Here is a 19689-nt window from a genome sequence, read left to right as displayed (position 1 = left end):
ACCCCCAGCACACCATGAACATTAACAACATTTACCGACCCCATCCTCTTCTTCTCCTGTTCGGTACCATTGTTGAGCCAGTTCTCCCGTATGGTGCCATCTGTTTATTTTTCCATATGCTTACAGTCACCAAAAAGAACAAACTCACCACTCATCTCACTGGTATTCTCACCCCCAAGTTGTCCAAGTGTGTCCCCTCATCTGTTACTCACAATCACACATGACCCCAACCACCCACTCTAATGGCCCTCAACCCCCCTTTTTGCTTCGGGCATAGGTACAAACTACCCTTGAGCAGAGAGGCCCAGTTTAATAAGAGCTTTGATCCTACAGCCATACAAGCTTTAAATAAGTAACCACCACCCCCACCCCCAAATTACAAAAAATCCAGCCTGCGGTACGTCGAGTGTCAATTTGTCATTGTCTCGTTAACCCTGGATTTTATTTTTATTCTATATGTCCTACTTGTTCATGTTATGTATTTTGTATAACTCTGAGGACAAAAAAACTGCCTATATTGTATAGCACAACAGATAGAATAACAATGAAAGCAAATACATTCAAACACTTCCAACCTAGAAAGCCTACTCTTCAAAGTTCTGTGGTAAGGGTTATAAGGGCTTTAACAACTTGGATTTCTGCGGTTTCACAGGCTTTACCCACTAGTGCTGCCTCTCAGTAGCTGGATTTGCTGAAATGCATCTAACAGTTCGAAGCAGTACAGAACCTTAACTGAGAAATCACAGGTACTTTGGTCAAGGTTTATATTCAAAATACATCCAAAAAACCATACAAACAAAAAAAAAAGTCATTTAGAATCCCATTGTAAACCTCATTATAGACTGTTTTGACAACAGACTACTGGGGGAGGGCCAATGAGCAACAGTAATACACTGAGACAAAGAAATGCCTCCAGCAGTGTCTTCTTGTCATCTTGATGTCTCACACATAAACACTCAGCCTGACTGCTTGTCAGTGTGTTCCAGCGGTTTAATGGAATAAATTATCTTACCATTCTGACAGCTTCACACATGTCTGTTGTATGTAGCATGCAGTCTCCTGAATGACAAATCATGTCACTGTCTGACAGGCTGAGAAAAGAGAAATACCCAGAGATGCATGAATTTTGAATAAGACATACGATCTACATGCAAAGTTATTGTACTTTGTTTATGTTGCAGTGTGTCGCCAGCTTGTTTTTTTGTTTGTTTGTTTTTTTTTGATAAGGAGGAAGAAAAAAAAAACTCTTCCTTAATTTGCAGCAGGGCATCCTCTGAATTTTTTCGGCAGCTACTAGAGTGTGACAGAAAACTTTCAAATTAAGAGCCTGATATTTTAAATTCAAAGTTCAGATCAGTCCAATAGAAGGTAAAAAAAAAAAAAAAGTGACGAGCTCCTTCATCTGAATACTTTCTTTTGCTGTCAGGTGTGTAAAATAAAGTATTTACACATGAGAAGATGCCGTGCTTTCTTCTGAAAGAGGATGTGACATCTCCTCTGAAGGCACCTCTCCTTTGGTGCTGTGTGACATCACTTCCTCCTGGTGATATGCGAATGTTTACGCACCTCTGTAAGTAGCAGACAGGTGACGTTGAAATCTCTCTCCCCTGTTCAGCGACCGCTTTGATATATATGCTGCCTTTGGCAAAGCTGTGTTTTCTTTTCCACTTGTGGATGTAAACTGTTGTTTCATGCCGTACCGTGCATTTGTTGAGGGGTTTTTCTTGGCTTTGTACATTCTTTACTGCATTTTACATGATACACAATTCCAACTATTGTCTATGCTGCCCTGCTGTCCAGGGAAGACAAAGGCAAACATCACACGCTGAAGAAACTAAAAACAAATCGTCATTTGCCCTCAAACATGTTCTGTTTGAATGATTATGAGTTGAATGCCAGGGTTTCTCTGCCTATAACAGCACAGTGCAAGTGATTTGAAATCTTACCACATGGACCCACACCTCTGCTTTTATATGAAACCAATATTGCTGTATTGATCTACGGTCTTTGGGAGCCAACTGCTCCCAAACATTTCTTTGCGAGGAAATTCACTGGGATGAACCATTAACAGCAACCCACTGCACAATCAGCTCGCACACAGAAGGCACGCAGGCACATATACAGTAAACACCGGAATACACACATGCATCCATTCCTACCTTCCACCTGTAGAAAGCACCAGGTCCACAAGCCTGCTGAGAAATCATTTCCCGGGCAAGCGAGCAAGGCAATTCTGTCACAGCAAGGAGGAAAAAAGGCTTTTTTTAATGGGGAAAAATGGGAGGCAGGGGAAGAGTTAGCAGTAGCAGCCAGGATAATTGATGGCAACTGTTTGGGTACAAGATTAAGATTCATGGGTAGGACCACACATGGGGGCTGGAAAGCAGTATGCGCTGGAGGCATGAAGGATATGAGGCAACACTTTGACTAGCCTGCTGGCTTAATTGATAGAGTGTCATCCCAGATGCAGTATAAAAAAAAAAAAAAAAAGAGAGAAACTATCAGAAAGGATTTCACTCACTCCTAGGATGGAGGCTGGAATAGGTTCCAACACCTAGGCCTGAATTGAGAACGACAGACGGTGAGAGAGAGAGAGAGAGAGAATGAGAGACAGAGAGAGAGGGAGAGAGCGAGAAAGGGATGGAAAGGGGAGGAAAGGAAAGTGGTGGACGCCCAGAGGCAAGAGAAGCAGGTCTGCATGTGGAAGGTCAGTGGTTCTTATCCCCAGACTGGCAGAAAAAAGGCTTGTAGGGAAAGTATATGAGTTACACTCTCCCACTCCTCAACAGCTGCCCTTGAGGAGCCTTTCAGCGGTGTGCTTAACACACAACTGCCCCGGTGGAGCTGTTCAGGGGCCAGCAGCCGAGGCTGTAGCTCCTGCTAGGAATATAACACTGTGTATGTTGTAGGGAAAGTGCGTGGAGCTGCTGTTGACTTTTCCTGGATATGATGTTTCAAAAACAATGCTATGAATACCCATCAGCCCCCTCATGTGGTGATGGTTAAAGAAGACAGATAGCTCCCAAAGGATCCAGCTGTAAGATACCTAATAGTTTGCATTATGAGTCGTCTTTCTAAAAGCTATTTAGAAAGGTTCACCCTTGGTAAATGTCGGACCCGTTGAACTGACTGTGGGAATTGCACTGTATAGTGGAAATAGTTGAGAATGGTTGACTTATAAAGGAAGTCATGCACAAAATCTGGAATGAAAAAATCAAATTGAGGGGAGATGGAGAGATGGGGGTCGGAAGTGGCAGGAGATGAAAGGAGACAAAGGTAGAAGCAGATGTTAGAGGTTATATCTGTAATATTAGCATCAATGGCTCGGTCCTGTTTCATTTTTCCATATGGTTTCTGTAAAGAAATGACACCATTTGTGAGAGCACTGGCCTCTGGGCTGAACACTGCATTTTACAGTGTGCCAGCCACCAGATTTGGCCACATGTGGGATTGTTTTGTTTTGTTTGTTTTTTTTCTGCACAATGTGATGTTGCTTTATTAAATAAAGAAATAGAAATAGGAAGACAATGCTCTTCTTAATATCAAATCATCCCCTTCAGTTGAAGCAAGGCTCATCTTTTCATCCGAAAGCAAAGGAGTCTGTGAGAAATCGTTGTCATTCTCAGGATGAATAGCACCAATGCAGTAGCATTTATGTGAGATTATATGCATCAGTCATTAATTATTGCAAGATTAAAATGATATTTAAATGTATACAACTACTACATCTACCACAGCAGTGCAGTGTAAACATTTCAGAGCCTTACTATCACCAGAGAGCACCATTTCAACTTTTTTGCAGTTAACATTGACAATTTGTATTTACTCAGTATGTTAAATTAATCTTAGCAAATGACTGTGTGACCAGAATTTACTATTACACAGAACAGACACATCTGTGCAATATCAGATGCACCTATGCACTTACTTGTTAAAGAAAGACTGTGATCATGATGAAACAACACTGCTTGGCTAAAGTTGCTGGTTATGGTTATCGTGTTGTCACGGGTAAAAAAAAAAAAAAGAAGCATTGACTGTTGACAGGAGATAATTATCTCCTATCTCTGATTTGTATGACCAGCAATCCACTATGACCTCATGGCTAAGAGGATTTATGGTGGTATACCTACAACACCAAGACCTTTTCCTCTGAGGAAGTTGATCAAATGGCCGATGCTTTCACTTTTATGATCAGCGCAGTCTTGTGTGTGTATGTGCTTGTGCGTTTAGTTAAAGGTAATTTTCTTTCCGTGATCATTCTTGGCCTTTTGTACATATGAGGCACACAGAGGTATTGTTTAGTTCTGCCATCCATGTGGGTGCCAGTGTGAATCTAGATCATAATAAGCTAGATTTGATCTCTAAATAGCAACGCTGTGTGTGTGTGTGTGTGTGTGTGTGTACTTAACTGATCACCCCCTGAGGTCCACTCAAGTTCGTCAGCATGTTGTTAGAAACAGAATAGCTCAGGGCCACATCAGAGATGCACTAAGTTTTCTCTCGCTTTCACACACCACTAACACTGTCACACACATTTGCACCAATTTAGACTGTGGGGATTTGAGCCACCTCAGGGGTTTAGTGTTTCTACTATTAGCATATAAAGAGCATAAATTTTACTGCACCTTGTCTTAGCAGGAAGCTTCTGAGACTGTAAGAGCAAAGGCAAAGCCTCCTGGGAAAACTTAAAAACTCTCTGCGATTGGAGAAGTTGTGCCAGAAGCTCAATGAAAGTCATGCGGTTGTGCCATGAAATGTACTAATCACATGTTTAGCCTCGATTGCACACGTGCGGAGACGTGCGCGCGCGCACACACACACACACACAAACACATTCTAAAACTAATCTTGCTGTTTCTACGCACACACATGCACAGTGTTCAGCCCAAGTTTAAAACAGGTCTGGTAACATGCTGCCCAACTGAAAATCACTCTTATCTGTTGAGAGCAAGTTTTTGAGATTTCCTGATCGTCCTCATCCTCTAGTGTCTTCACATTGACTTCTTAAACTACGGATGAACCAAAGCTTGAAAATCTGACTGTTTCTGTTTTTAGACTTCCTGTGCTATTGTATTGGTTTAAAGAGGCATTTTAAAGAGAGTGTGCTACATTAATATTCTAAAAATAAGTACTGTACATATAATTACATAATTAAGGGAAATTAAGTCGCACAGCATTCAGTAAAATCATCCATTGGATAATGTTCCAGTAAACATACTGTAACATGTATCTAACTCTATTCACACTGTGAGCAACACTACAAAAGTCAGCTGTGAGGCTCTTGTTGTATTTGGTCGAGCTTTGAGGGCTCTTTAGCTGTGGGAGCCTAATTGTGAGAACAAGCTGGCATCTCAAACTCAATCAGGGACCCTTCCTGGCGTGATATTTAATCAAAATACTGTTGCAGTGAAATTCAAGAGGAGAGAATACAGGTGCATGAGAAGAGGTTCAACAATTCCTCTCTGTTCAACAAGCTAAACCTGTCATATACCTGTTTTTCGAAAAGGCCTGATCTGGCCCATCATAGAGGTTAAACAGACTCTATTTTCATCCACCTCACACACATTATAACCGAAAGCACAGTCCAAAGCAGCAGTGGATGGTCCTTCAGTGGCCGCTCACGTCTTTGCTGGAGCCAATGTGATCTCTATCCACTCCCTTGGTAACGAAGGCTCCCAACAAAATGATGAAGGTGCTTTTAGTGCTTTAAATTTAAAATGCGCCGTAAATTCTGTGTATCTTATTCTGTATCTCACTAAACATGGTTCATTTTGCCCTCCAGTGGTTGAAACCTAATTGGTATAATGGAGGGATATCAGCAGCTGGTGGTCATGCACTCATGCTCAGGGACAATTGTACTAAGTTAATTGTTGAGTACACAGTTTACAACATACAGTTTATTCCAGATACTCCATCTTCCCCTTTTCTCACCTACGTAGCACAACAGGTAAACCCCTCCTCGTCACTGCCACTCTCATTTACATGACACAGTGAATGGTGAACTGTCGTCTTCCAGATACACTTCACGACGTCATATCTCCTTGTTTTTCATATTATTTCCAAAGACAGTTTGTAGATGTTACAGAGATCCTCCTCCTTGCTGTTACAACAGAGCTGATCGACATACTGTATGTGATTTCAAATTTGGGGAAATTCAAAGCTCTCTCTATCACTTTTTTATGCTCTCTGCTGAATATTTGGATCGCTGCTTAAGCACATCATGTTGACATTACGTCAAAATACAGTACAGCTGGTGTCGTGTAACGTAGTGGTTTAAGCAGGCGCCCCATGTGTAGAGGCTACAGTCCTCGCTGCAGTTGGCCCCGGTTCGAATCCCGCATCGGACGGCCTTTCGCTGCATGTCATTCCCCCTCTCTCTGCCTCCCTGTTTCCTGTCACTCTCCACTGTGCTGTCCATTAAAGGCATAAAAAAGCCCGAAAAAATATACTTAAAAAAAAAAAAAAAGATACAGTACAGCTGATTAACAATTTCATCAAAGTTCCCTCATTCTGAAACAGAAACCGTCTCCAAGCTACGGTATATCCTTAATTTAGCGGCATTAAGTTGAAAGCATTATATATTATATATATACCACATACTTGACATTCAATCTCACCTGCTGCCACTAGTGTCACTGGTGTCGCAATGTGCACATGGGCCCAACAAGACTGATCATAGGACCTTGTGCTTGATAAACCTGGCAGGGAGGAACTACATGACTTGTGTTTGTGTCCTCTGAAATAAACCTCCCAAAATTAAATGTACTCATTTCAAGCTTCTCAGTTCTTTTTAATCTTCCATAAATAAATAACACAACATCAGTGCTTGGAAAACAGTTCCATCCTGCAAAATTCTATGTCCTGTAATGGTATCTAACAACTGGTAGCACTGGCAACTCATGGACTAATCCTCAATATTCAAGATAAAAAGCATTAAACAATAGTGAATGGCAATAGTGAACAAGAGTGAATTGCCATTTAAAAGTTTGTAGATAAAGATCACAACCCCACCATTATTATTAAATTCATCACATGAATCACAAATTTTATTGTGAAAAAAAAAACTTTATTGAGTCTTTGCAACACCATTTTTATAGTTATATACCTGGCAACAGCCAAAGAGCATTAAAATTAGGTCACAGTGTATTTACCCCAGAGCCTTATTAATCTAAAACCAATTTAGTAAAGGTATAAACAAATAAAGCTTGTGTGTTACAAGGGTAAGCCAAAACTGAAGGTCATACATGCACATTTAGACACACATACAGAGTACACACACACACACACACACACACACACACACACACACTGCTACCGGTCAGTATAGGGACTAAAAGGCTTTTCACCCGTTCTATTGTCGGCTGCGCATTCAGTCAGGAAGAAGAAGCTGGAGGATTTTGGGTAATGAGGTGTGTGTCAGTGTCAGCCAATCACTCCCCTGTGACTCGGATGGATTTTTCTTATCTGGAGACAAGTTTAAATCCTACAGAGATACAGACGCGGAGAGAGATAATAAATGGGTGCAGCCTTCGTACGTTTTCGGGCATCGCATTGACCAGTTCTCCAGGTTTCCTAATAAAAGTTTTTCTTTGGTGACTACCTGGACTACTGAATTAGAGAATATGTTCAAATAAAGAAATACATAAAGAATTGATAAAAAGGGGTAAGCATACTGAGCTACACTTTGTTACTTTGCTGTTTATTTTCTGCTTTAATAGCAGCAGTAACCATGAACAACACCGACCACAAACACACACACACACAGGCAGACACTCAGAGACACAGGCGACAGTGGTATATTATCAGTGGCAGCCTGATTACTGTTTTCATGCTTCCACTTAAAACTTTCGCTCCCTCCTTCTGTTTTTGATTTGAGCAACACCAGTCTTTATCATTTACAGCTGCAGTATCACACAGCACTGTCACACCTAACATATTAGATAGCCAGTGAGCGAGTGAGAGTCTAAATTGCTATTTTTATTTATGAACAAGCAGTGATATATATATATAATAATAATGGAAGGTAAATTCATATTTTCACATTTCCCATGGAGTGTTTATGCTTAGGCTGTAGTCTAAATGGGTTAGTAATACCTGCACATTTGTAAATAACATTATTGCACAAACACAGAATAGGTTACATAATAGGACTCTGGTTTTATTGATTTTATATCAGATAATATGCATACCTTATACACATGGTGTGCGTTGTCCACTGTGGCTAATGTTACTACCACTGCTGGAAACACCCACATATACTGTTGCTCCAACTTTATCAGTCCAGAAAATCTTTCAGCATTTACTGCCACTGGTAAAAATGCATCTATTTATACTCAGAGCAGGGGGCAGTCGCTTACACACTTTTTTGTTGATAATGTTTGATGCATTTTTAAATCAGAGCACCATTGGCCCAAGCGTTAGCACTGTAGCGATAGCTGCACTCTCTGTTGCCTGACATTCAGCTCCCATTAACCAAGCGTTAACCAAGCAGCTGCTCTCTGTTGAAGGTTGTAGCTTGGTGTTAGCACGAGCCTCAGATAGCTAGCTAAACCGGGCAGCCGCCTGACAACATATCATGCAACAACAACTTTATGCTCCAGTGCTCATCAACACGACTGCCACAGTGAGCACAGAAAGCCACGCTGCGATTCACTTTTTCCTTGGATGGCAAGGAGGTGCGTTAAATAAATTGTTTGGCCCTTGCGTGCGGTTAGTAAACACATGTAACTTCATCTCATTAAGCAGTAAGAGGGGAGGCTACTGCAGATAGGTACAGTGCATTTTCTGAAGGTTACACTGTGTCCTCATCTGCATTCTTGGTTAACAGATTTTTATTTTTTAATCAATAAACAATTAATCACTGGCATTTCTACTGATGTTATTTAGGTATTTCTTTTTTCCATCATCTTGTACAGTAACCTTCTTTACCTATTTGTGTCCTGACTGGCCGCAGATTGCTGCTGTGCAGGTATAGCATATAGTTTATCAGAGCTGTCTGCTGCAGGGAAAGGGGTAAATGAGAGTGATGAGACTGAACAGCACAGTAAATATACAGATCATACCAACGGACCACTTATTAGTGAAACTTGTGATATATCAGATACGTGCAATGTAATCAGCTTCTGTAAGCACACTCTGGCAGCCGCAGGCTATCCTCTGTGGAAAACTCGCACAAGGTGTTGGAGCTTTGTGCACCAGCAAGGGCATGAATGCTAATTTATGACAGACCATATGGAGAAAGCAATAGCACTGTTGGTAGGTGACCAGAGCTCGGAGGGCAGTGAGAGGTTAGTGTTACTGGACCGTGCCGTCATCACGAACACTCATCTAGTTATTGTTTCTGATGCTTATTAAGCTGCTCGGCAGATGGACGATAATCTGGGCTATGATTACCATCAGAAGCAGTGGCTTGTAACTCATACTTAGCCACCAAAGCTCATCTGGGGGACATTAGGGGACAAAGGACAGCTCTGACTTCAGATGTGGCACCTTTTGTTCAGTGTGGCTGATTTAGTATTTTTGTCCTGTGTGAGGCAGTATTTCAGTTTAACGTCTACAAGGTCCTCCTGTTTATTCAAGGCACGTTAGCCAAGCTCAGCTCCTGACAGTGTTTACTTATGGAAGTGACATTTGCAACTTTATTTAATTCAGTCAGTTACTGGCTATTGGGATGACCTTTTGTTGGCTTCCCTGGCAGGAGCCTATAAACCTCAGAGACTTGCCAGGTTTATAGGCATTCAATAATCGCACAAGGCACTATTGATGAAGTTGTTTTGTGCACTATGTATGAAATGAATTGGGAAAGGTGCAGACACCACATCGGTGCAGTGCCTATGTAATCCTGATGAGGATAATTATGATTTTTAAACTGGTGAAAATGCAGCTCAGGGGTATTCCAGTTTCTTTGCTGGCATTTAAACATGTTTTTGTTTGTATGTAAAGTTTGCATTCCCTCTATAGCTGCTTGTAGTGAGTGGGTCAGAGACAGTGATGGATGCATTGTGGTCTTGTCGGGTGGCTGTCTGTTGGAGACGCATGGGAATGCATGGAAACTATTGAAACCCAGCTACCAACCCATATATCCCTCTGAAAGTCTGTGACTGCTTTGATTTGTGATAGATGGATGGAGAATATTCTCACAGGAAATAGAGAGAAGAAGAGAAGAACTGCTTCTGCACTCACATCTATCTATCTATCTATCTAGCTATCTATCTAGCTATCTTTTTAGCTGTCTAGCTATCTATGTATTGCCTGGAAGAACTCTTGGGTGCTGATGAATATACACTTTTTCCTCATCCATAGTCCAATAAACTAATGAGAACTTAACCAAGGCTAATCATAAATTCACAGCATATGTCAAAGCACTGGAGAAAAAAAATTGCACCTGTAAATTCCCTTCTAGACCCTATAAATTGAGCCAGATATGAATTTCCACCGATCGGCTCATAATTGTCTCATTAATTACATACAGTATATTGGAAAATCCTAAAATCTTATGATTCATTGCCTTAATCCATCACTCCTCAGATGAAATTCCCTGCAGACAAATTAAATCAATTTACTCACACAGCCAAATATATATATATATATATATATATATATATATATATTGAACAAATACAGTGAATCTCATTGGCATTTAAGTGTGAAATCCATCAAGTGGATAAGATAGATTCTCTTTTATGGAACTGCCATAGGTTTTTAACAATATGAAGATTCATCTGTTCTTGCAGGCTATTCCTGCATCATAGGCACTATGTTAAACAGTCGACAACTCAGTGCATTATGTATTATAGCAAGTCCTCCTAGGTAGGCAGGTCGCACCAATATAAGGAGCACAGACTGTGTTTTATACAACCTTTACAGTGATATACAGGCTCAGATGTAACATATTGAGCATGGAGACAAATGGATTCGATCATGCAGTAAGAGGGAGAAAATACATCCCGAGGACTACTATTTACACCCAGCCCACATTCATGCACACACATGCAGACAGTACGACCACCAGGCTTTGCAGTAAACCTTCAACAGTTCACACTTCCTCTATATGTACTCCACACAGCACAGATGGTTTTGTTGTGGTTCACTTGGCACTCAGCACCATCTAAGGCTCATGCAGAGCTATAGGATTTCATAGTGTTTCATTAAAAATCACACATGGGACAAAAAAACAAACAACAAAAAAAACAAAAAAAACATATAGACTTCACATGGCACCAGACAGGTTTCAACAGTCAGCAGGCTTACTGAAGGTATGCTTGGGGAAGCAAATGGGTATAAAAAAGTAAATTTCACTAGACATCACATGCCACAATGGCCCTTTCCTCTGATCTCAGTGCCCTGCCCCAAGGGTGCAATAACAGTTTATTACACCTATCCTCACTTTATGACCCCCCTCTACCCTCCGTCCCGCTCCCCTCAAGCCCACGCTAACTGTTATTGAAAACACCCAGGTCTGCCATATATCATTCCTGAGCAGCACATTATGCTATGTGCAACCTAGCTAATCACCACCAGCTCGTACGAATATTGTCCAGGTCACATTGGAATAGTTCCACTTATCTCCTATCTGCTTAGATGTGGAAGTGTTTAAACACAATCCCATTTGTCTTTACAGCCTGTGTTGACTCGAGGCTGAATCCTCTTTTCCTCATATGTATCTGTGGTGTAATGATGGGAAGTAAATAGGAAATAGAATTGAAAGATTTTGCTGCTGAGTGCTGGTGTGGAGAAAAGGGGTAAATGAGTTTGGCCTAGTTTATTGCTAGCCAAGAGGATGGAGTGAAAACACTCAGGTTGAATTGAGGGAGATATAAGGTGTAAGAAGGAGAGCACAGTGTAGTGTTGGGTGTGCAAGGGATCTTGAATTAAAATGCAGAGCGTCAGTGACGATCTTTCAGGGTGGAGGTGTTCAGAGAGAGAGGTAACAGCTCATGGGTGACAATGTGACAAGACTCAGGGAAGGAACCGTCACCTCTCCGTCACACTGATGGCTCCTCTGTCATCAAGCATGAAGACGATGCAGGTGGGAGAAACCACATAGCTATGGCAATACAAATGAAACAAAATTATAACGCTTCACAGGAACAAATGCCAGTGTCCATATGTTTGAGATGGCCACTAGGTTTACAAACAATACATACACTAAAAGGTAAATACCCTATGCTGACTGAAAATTAGTTTACAGCAATTTGAAAATGGACCTGATTCATTGGCTACTCCATTTGTTAATTCATATATTGGGCTTTACTTAAAATGCTCAGAATAGTATTTTCTGAAATATAAAAAGAGTCCTGTGAACCTATCAATCTTTGTTGTGCTTACTTGATTTATCCAAGGAAATCAGTTTCCTAAACTCTACTGAGTAAACACAACTTTCCACACAAATCAGACTAACTTGTTTTACTTCAGTTGCTAGCTTAGGGAGCTATTCACTGAGTCTGGTCCATTTTCTGTAGCACAAGCTTTGTGTTTATCTTAAATTTAACTGAGTAAACACAACTTTCCACACAAATCAGACTAACTTGTTTTACTTCAGTTGCTAGCACTTCAGAGCTAGTTAACTTTAGCTGCCATTTTTAAGTTGCACAATTACATTTTATGTAAACTTAACACATGGATATGAAGTCATCATAACTTAAAACTAATAGTGATATTTACTTAGTTTTTTCAATGCAGTCTTTTTCCTAGATCTTTTAAGTAAGATCAACTTGTCACATTTTACAGTGTAGGAGAAAACCTAGAGGGCCCGTAATGCTGTGAATGTGGTTCATGTGTTACGTCCGGTCGGGGACACTTGAGGTCAATAAAGGATTCCACAAAATAAGCAAAAATTTCAAAGGCTGTATGTTGTTGTTTTGGCTTGTGGACAGAGCTGTCTGATTCCACACATACTCAAAACACAGACTTTGGGATGTAGCCAAATGTATGTGCTTTACTCTCAATCTGTGTCCATGTGTTCATGTGTGTGTGTGTGTGTGTGTGTGTGGGTGTGTGTGTGGGTGTGTGTCTTCATGCCAGTAGCGTCATTAGGTCGGATGATTTAGGGCTTTAGCCCCAAATATTTTGAGCCCTGCCCCAAACAGGGCAACAGATGATCCATAAAAAGGAGGCATTTAAGTGTAGCAAAGTCTTTGTAGCAGAATTGAATTTTACTTGGATCCTCAGCAGAGGGGACAGTAATGTAACATTGCACATGAGGGAGGAAGTTGCACAAAGTCTTGGTAACAGTATAATGTTAGAAACTATGCCGATGCCCCAAAACAAAAGCTATGTTAAAGAAATAAATTCTGTTTCCTATAACTTTATAACTATAGCATGAGTACAGCAACCCAAGGTAAGAAGCACTGTCGTTCTGACAAGTGCAGGTTGTGTTCTCTACGTACACTGCTGCTCCTTGGTTTACTAAACACAAGTTAAGGAGGCACAGTTTAATGATTCCATCTTCGAAGAAGTAAAGAAGAACTCTGTATTAAAATCAGCCAGTGAGAAAATTATTTAACACAATCGCAAGCATTACAGTTATGGACGAAAAAGGAAGAGCGGGTAACCATAAAACTGATGAAAAAACAAGAAAAGAGAAAATGGAAAGAAAACAATAAAATGGAGAATCTGGTAAAATATGAAAGAACAAAATAATCAATAAAGCAAGACTGGAAAACAAGAAATTGGCCACAAGAGCTTAAAAACATAGCAAAAGGTAAAAACGAATAAGGGGCCATTAAAGACATGACGGAAATGTGGAAGGCTGGCAAGATATCATAACTGCTGATAAAAATAAATACTAAACAAATGCACTGAGAGTAAAGCTGGAAAATATGTGTTAGGTGGAAGAAAGGGGGCCGGGATTGCCAGCAGTAAATAGTTCTTGTAAAAAGCAGCAAAGAGAGACAAAAGAGTTAACAGCAGTTGATTCTGAGGAAACTAACAGAAAAAAAAATATGATACAGAAAATGGCAGCAACCTAATGAAAATACAAGTTGAGTAATGGAATTGCAAGAGAGAATACAGAATGGGAGGAGAAGATAGAGGGAAAGGAGAGAGAGAGAGAGAGAGGGAGAACAGTGCTAACAGGATGACAGAAGTAATATCAAGTGTCAGAAAAACAGGCATGTAGAGACAGAAAAAGAGAAAAGACAGGTGGGAACAAACTCAAAGGTGAGCCAGGCTCTTACTGAGATGGATCAAGTGTGTGATCAGCTGGAGGGTATACGGGTTAATGAAATATCTGTGTGTGTGTATGAGTGTTGACTAATGTATGTGCACTTTAACAATAGGGCCAACAACTGAGAGAAATGTCTGTATCTGTGTGTGTGTGTGTGTGTGTGTGTGTGTGTGTGTGTGTGTGTGTGTGTGTGTGTGTGTGTGTACGTACAGACATAACATCCCTAAACAACATGCCTGCCTCCCTCCAAAAAAAAAGAAAAAAAAAGAAACACAACAAGCCCCAGGTTATCCTGATTTAGCCCCTAATCTTTGCAATTGCTACAAACGTCCGTGCGTCATGCTTGAATAGGCAGCACCAGCTGATTGGGCAGATGGTCCGTGTCGTCATGTGGGTGGTGGGGTGGTGGGGTTGTGCAGGGGGATTGGGGGGTGGGGGTGGCAAGGTGTGTGATGGGTGGAAATGGTTCTATTTAATTAGTTGTCAAGTGAACAGCCCAGCTTGCTGCTAAAGAGCGCTCATCTGTCCTGCGTGCCCCAAGGGGTGATGTAAGGTGGGGTTGGGGTGTAGTTAGGTCCAGTGGCTTCCTTGTGTTACATGACCAGGCTACGCTAAGCAGGTGCTGCAGCTCACTGTCACTAAATTCTCTTTAAATTATTAGTATTATTTAGTTATTTATTTTATTTTTTTGCAGCACCAGTTTTGGCACATTACTGTAAAATACAAACCAAACCTTGGTAGTCTTTGAGGAACACATTTAAATTATGAGAAAATCTTGTTAACGTGACCCCACTGTGCCATTTATGGTCAGTGTTCAAGTTGTTTTCTCAGTCAAAACAGTTAATATTATAGCTTTATTAACACTGTCTTATCCCTCTTGTCCTTGTCTCTTATTTTCCTAGTATGTGCTGGTACAGAGAACAAGCTGAGCACGCTGTCAGACCTGGAGCAGCAGTACCGGACCCTGAGGAAATACTATGAGAACTGTGAAGTCGTAATGGGAAACCTTGAGATCACCAGCATCGACCGCAGTCGGGACCTCACCTTCCTCCGAGTAAGGACTAAATATTTGACATACTTGGCTCAGTGCGCATCAAGTAGACAGAATATACCTCCCTTATTAATTGAAATTAGTCAATTATTGATTAATCACTAACATCCCTAGTGACTTGATTGCTGAAAACACAATCTGTTCGTACCAGTAATTGTCTAAAATTGAGTGAAAAGTTTGTAATGTGAACTTTGTAATCAAGGTCTTTATATCCATCCTTGTTGCCCAGAGGATGCCCTGTGCTAAGAACTTTCTCAACCAATCAGTATTCGGACTACTGTCGACATAGCCAATGATAAGCGGAAAGTTGTTTTAATCAGGGGTAATCAGACTTCCTCTCCTCTGAGAGTGTCTAACTGATTGTACGCTCACACCATTGTGGTCTGAGGCACAGAATAATCAAAATCCAAATAACTTAACCAGACAATTTTTTTATTAAACATGAATCACTGACAGAAAAAGAAAAGTGCTGTAGCACTGAACACAAATCCCTTTCTTCAAACGTTCAGATATTTATGACCAGTTTTTAAAATCACCTTATTGCTTGACAGAACACGCTGTGAAAGTCATAGAAGATTAAATTGGTGGTTTATCATTTTTAATCCCAAAATTTGGAAGTAAAATCATTAAATCCACGACAACGGGAGATGCCTGATTCAGGCTGCATAAGACAGGTAGGTAAGAGGAAGTACATGTGGCCTGGGTAAGAGAGCTGATGTGGAATTACTTACATGAATGCTTACTTCCATTTTGGTTTGGTGGACACATGCATACCCACAAACACCAAGCCAGATGATGGCAGACCCCGGCCCAGCCCCTTTCAGCAGCCAGAGCAGTAATAGTGCCGTAAGAGAGAGTGGCTACTATAGAGAAATTTGCAGGAAATAGATAAAAGTATGCTTTTTTGTTTGTTTTTAGTTTTTTTTTTGGTGAAATCAGCTGCTACTCTTGACTTTTGTTGGCCTTCCGCGTCTCAAGAACATCACCCTTGACTACATTGGCTGCACTCTGCACTGCTAACGCCATCCAATTCCAATTGATTCCAGTCTATCTAGGGGGCTGGGGAGCTCCCCTGGTATTACGCTGCAGTGCTGACTGCATTAATGAGCTGCTATTGCTGCGAGAATTAACTGGGCTACAGGGGCTACATGGCAAGCTGTGTTTTCATATTTTGCTCTTTACAACAATGATTTAAAGTTAATATGGCAAAATGATTTGTTTACATCAGGTAAAAGTAATGGGGTAACTTGTCTCCTCCTGTGTATTTAGTTTGTGTGGACCAAAAGAAATCAAGATTGATCAAAGCAGCGAAACAAAACAGAGTCATTAAGCGTTCTACATTGTGCAGAGCAATACTGACAACCCCCCCCTTGTGACGCCAAACAAAACCAAGATGATATTAAGAAAGAGGGAGCAATGGATGGTAAAGTGCTACCATTAGACTCCTGCAGAGGTAATCGGCCCCACTGACTTAGATGAAAATAGATGGGGGTGGGTGGGGGTGGTGGGCAGTTCCAAGATCAAATGTAATCATTGTTTAACTACATAGAACTAGTTTGTACTTTAAAAAGAAACATTCACACTCGCACATTAGGTTTGTCATCTGTATAAGTAATATTACATAGTTGTGGTATTTGCAGGTTGAGGTCAAAGAAGACTGCAATCGCTTCTTCACCTGCATACTTCTACATTACAAAACAGCTCCCTGTGGTGTCAGCTTGCCAGGTTCCACCACCTTTCCATGGTTGGCAATTAACATGGGTTAATTGAAGATGCTAATTAAGAACACAGGGTGCCAAACAGCAAGGGAGCAGGAGGGCAGGGCACAGTGTGTATTTTTAGGGAATATTATTATTATTATGATAAAACACATTAATAACACACTTCCCCGGGGAGGGAAAAAACTTCACCTTGAGGTAGAGAAGAGGGGGAAGGAGGGAAGGAAAAACTATTGTGCAGCAGCATACCATACCAGCTGTCTCTAGGAGGTGATTGAAACTGATGCCTGTGCATTGGCTCCCTCTTTTTCAAGATAGCCAAGAGATTGATGGCTGCCTCCCAAAACCCCTCAAACAACTTTAGCAGTAAATAGAGTCCATCTTCCAAACTGCCTCCACGACAGATGAATCAAAAGCTCGCGCAGTGATTAATAACTGCATTTCAGCACTGAGGCTTGCTCCCTTCTCTCACATATTCACGTTCAGACCAACAGTCCAACACTGAGCCTTACCCACACACAATGTTTACAACGTCAATGTTTAAATGTAAATCCATATTCTCGTTGCTCTGAATCCTTCTCCCATGTTGTATAACAGAACGCGCATTTGCATCCCGAGTGCGTGCGCATCAAGAAAATGAAATGACAAGTTGTACTCGGCTCAAAGTATTCCAGTGTGACGTTTTCGTTTATGTGAAGGGGACACAGAGGAAAGCAAACGCACTTTTGTCTCTCTCTTTTCCCTCATATCACTTTCTAGTGTGCACTCATAAACAGATCTGTGATTATGAAATATTAATTTTCCCCTCTCCTCCCTTCTTCCCAGTCTCAGTAGGAACACACAGTCAGATCAGATTGTTTGTCTTGCCATTGCAACCATTAGTAAACATGTAATTCCTTCAATACCACTAAGTCCCCACCTCTGTCCCTGTAGTTGTAATTAAATTATGGAATTATTGTTTAAAAACTGAAATATTGAATATTTCCAACAGGCCTTGTGTTATTAGTGTAAGAAAAATTAATAGAATAGAATAGAAAAACAAGGTAGCAAAGACAACAAACACTGTACATTCAGATTTTTTGTGACAGACACTTTCTGTCACTTGATCTTGTTCTTCACTGCAACATCAGTTCATCAGTTCCTCCTTTGCACATCAGTTTTTATTTTTATTTTTCATAAACGCATCTTTTCTGTGGGTTTTTGTTTTTTGTTTTTGGCATTTTTATTTGGATAGCTCCTGCCCAAACACGTAATTACTAAATGGGGCTTGTAGGAAATGAGTGCAGTGGTCTGTTAATGTGGCCCTGAGTAACACTCGTGTGAAGTGTTTCACTTGACCCTGCACTTGTTCAAAACACTCCCAGCTGTCATAGTGATGCGTACCAGATGGAAACCACTGCAACTGCACCGGTGAGCAGGAATAACAGAAACTAAAGGGGAACTCGAGGTTAAAGATGTCTGGTCACTTATAGCAAGAACGCTGTCTTCACAGTCTACAATTTACAGTACAAGCCAACAAATCTCAATCCGTCTAAATCAATATTTTTCTGTGGAACAGGAGGGAGCAGTTTAGATAGAGAAAATTGAGGCAAAAGAAGTGTCTTAACCCTGCTGTTAATATGATCGGGGTTGGGGGTGGGGGGTGGGGGTGTGAACAAACCCTTTTTTGCGAAAAGGAATCACATAAAACAGACAATACAAATCTTTTAAAATGAGTGCGTAAGGTCAAGGGAAAGCTATAGTGCAATAGGTCTAACCTGAGCTATGCTGCAGTTTTTATATTAACCTCAGAGGCCATGATCAGTTGATTTCTTATCCTGTTGAAACACAGAGCGAAGTTGCTAGTAGAGAGAGCGAAGCTATCACTATCAGATATTTAAGATAAACACAAGAAACTTGTGCTACAGAAAATGGACCAGACTCAGTGAATAGCTCCCTAAGCTTAACATGTCCTATGATAACTATTAATTATACAGACTAATGAGCAGTGATAACTAACATGTCTTTGGGGTCATCAGGTGGGAACCTCCTTTCACCAGTGTTTCGTCTAGTTGGTCCCACGACACCTCCAGGAGGCTAGACAGTGATCACTGGCGTCCCAGAGTCACTCCCCTAATGCCAGATATCACTGCTCCTCACACCACAACTTTTTTCTTTATCTTGCCTATGCTACCGCAAACAACACCATCATCAACTCTGACAAAACACACTAGCAGATTCAGCAAACAAACTCCCCCAAACAGTTGGAGAAAGTGGCGGCCATTTTGAATGAGGGAGGCAGAGTCAAGGAGAGATGCATTTTTTAGCTAAACTCTCCCCCGCCGGATTAGGCTGTGCTCTACCCCCCCCTACTCCCCCACTCTCCAAGACAATGAGGGAGGTAGAGTCAGGGAGAGGGGCCTTTTTGGGCTGGCTCTCCCCCGCCGGATTAGGCTGTGCTCTACACCCCCCTACTCTCCAACACCACACCATGCAACTCACCTAAAACAAACAAACTCACCTAAACAGCCACAGACACACTACAAATCAATTCAATACAAGCAAACAATACAGGCCAACTCACCTGGACTAACCGCATGGTCTCAAAGAGGCTCACACAGGCCACACCCCCACTTAAAAACACTTCCTCTTCCTGGATTTCTTCCTTGCTTCTCCTAAGAGTCTGTCTATCCTAAGTGCTCCCCCTGCTGGGCCCCCAGCTACCATTACTTCTTCTCATCCAAATCCACTGACTGGATCTTGCTGCCTCATCT

At 41.2% G+C, this 19689-nt stretch overlaps 1 protein-coding gene across 2 annotated transcripts in view; it reads left to right on the top strand.

Annotated features, from left to right (window-relative positions):
* The window catches only part of erbb4b (erb-b2 receptor tyrosine kinase 4b), a 316365-nt gene that overhangs the window by 130315 nt on the left and 166361 nt on the right, over nt 1-19689 (top strand). For both annotated transcript variants that reach the window (XM_087176745.1, XM_087176744.1), the window contains exon 2: nt 15070-15221. In XM_087176745.1, the coding sequence (XP_087032871.1) occupies nt 15070-15221 (152 nt within the window). The remainder of the gene's footprint in view (nt 1-15069; nt 15222-19689) is intronic.

The sequence above is a fragment of the Seriola lalandi genome, unplaced genomic scaffold (assembly GCF_002814215.2).
Source record: "Seriola lalandi dorsalis isolate HSWRI2012SDOR001 ecotype SW California unplaced genomic scaffold, Sedor1 jcf7180002054568, whole genome shotgun sequence".
Classification (NCBI taxonomy): Eukaryota; Metazoa; Chordata; class Actinopteri; order Carangiformes; family Carangidae; genus Seriola; species Seriola lalandi.
The sequence above is the reverse complement of the archived record's forward strand: the minus strand, read 5'-3'. Positions and strand labels throughout refer to the sequence as shown.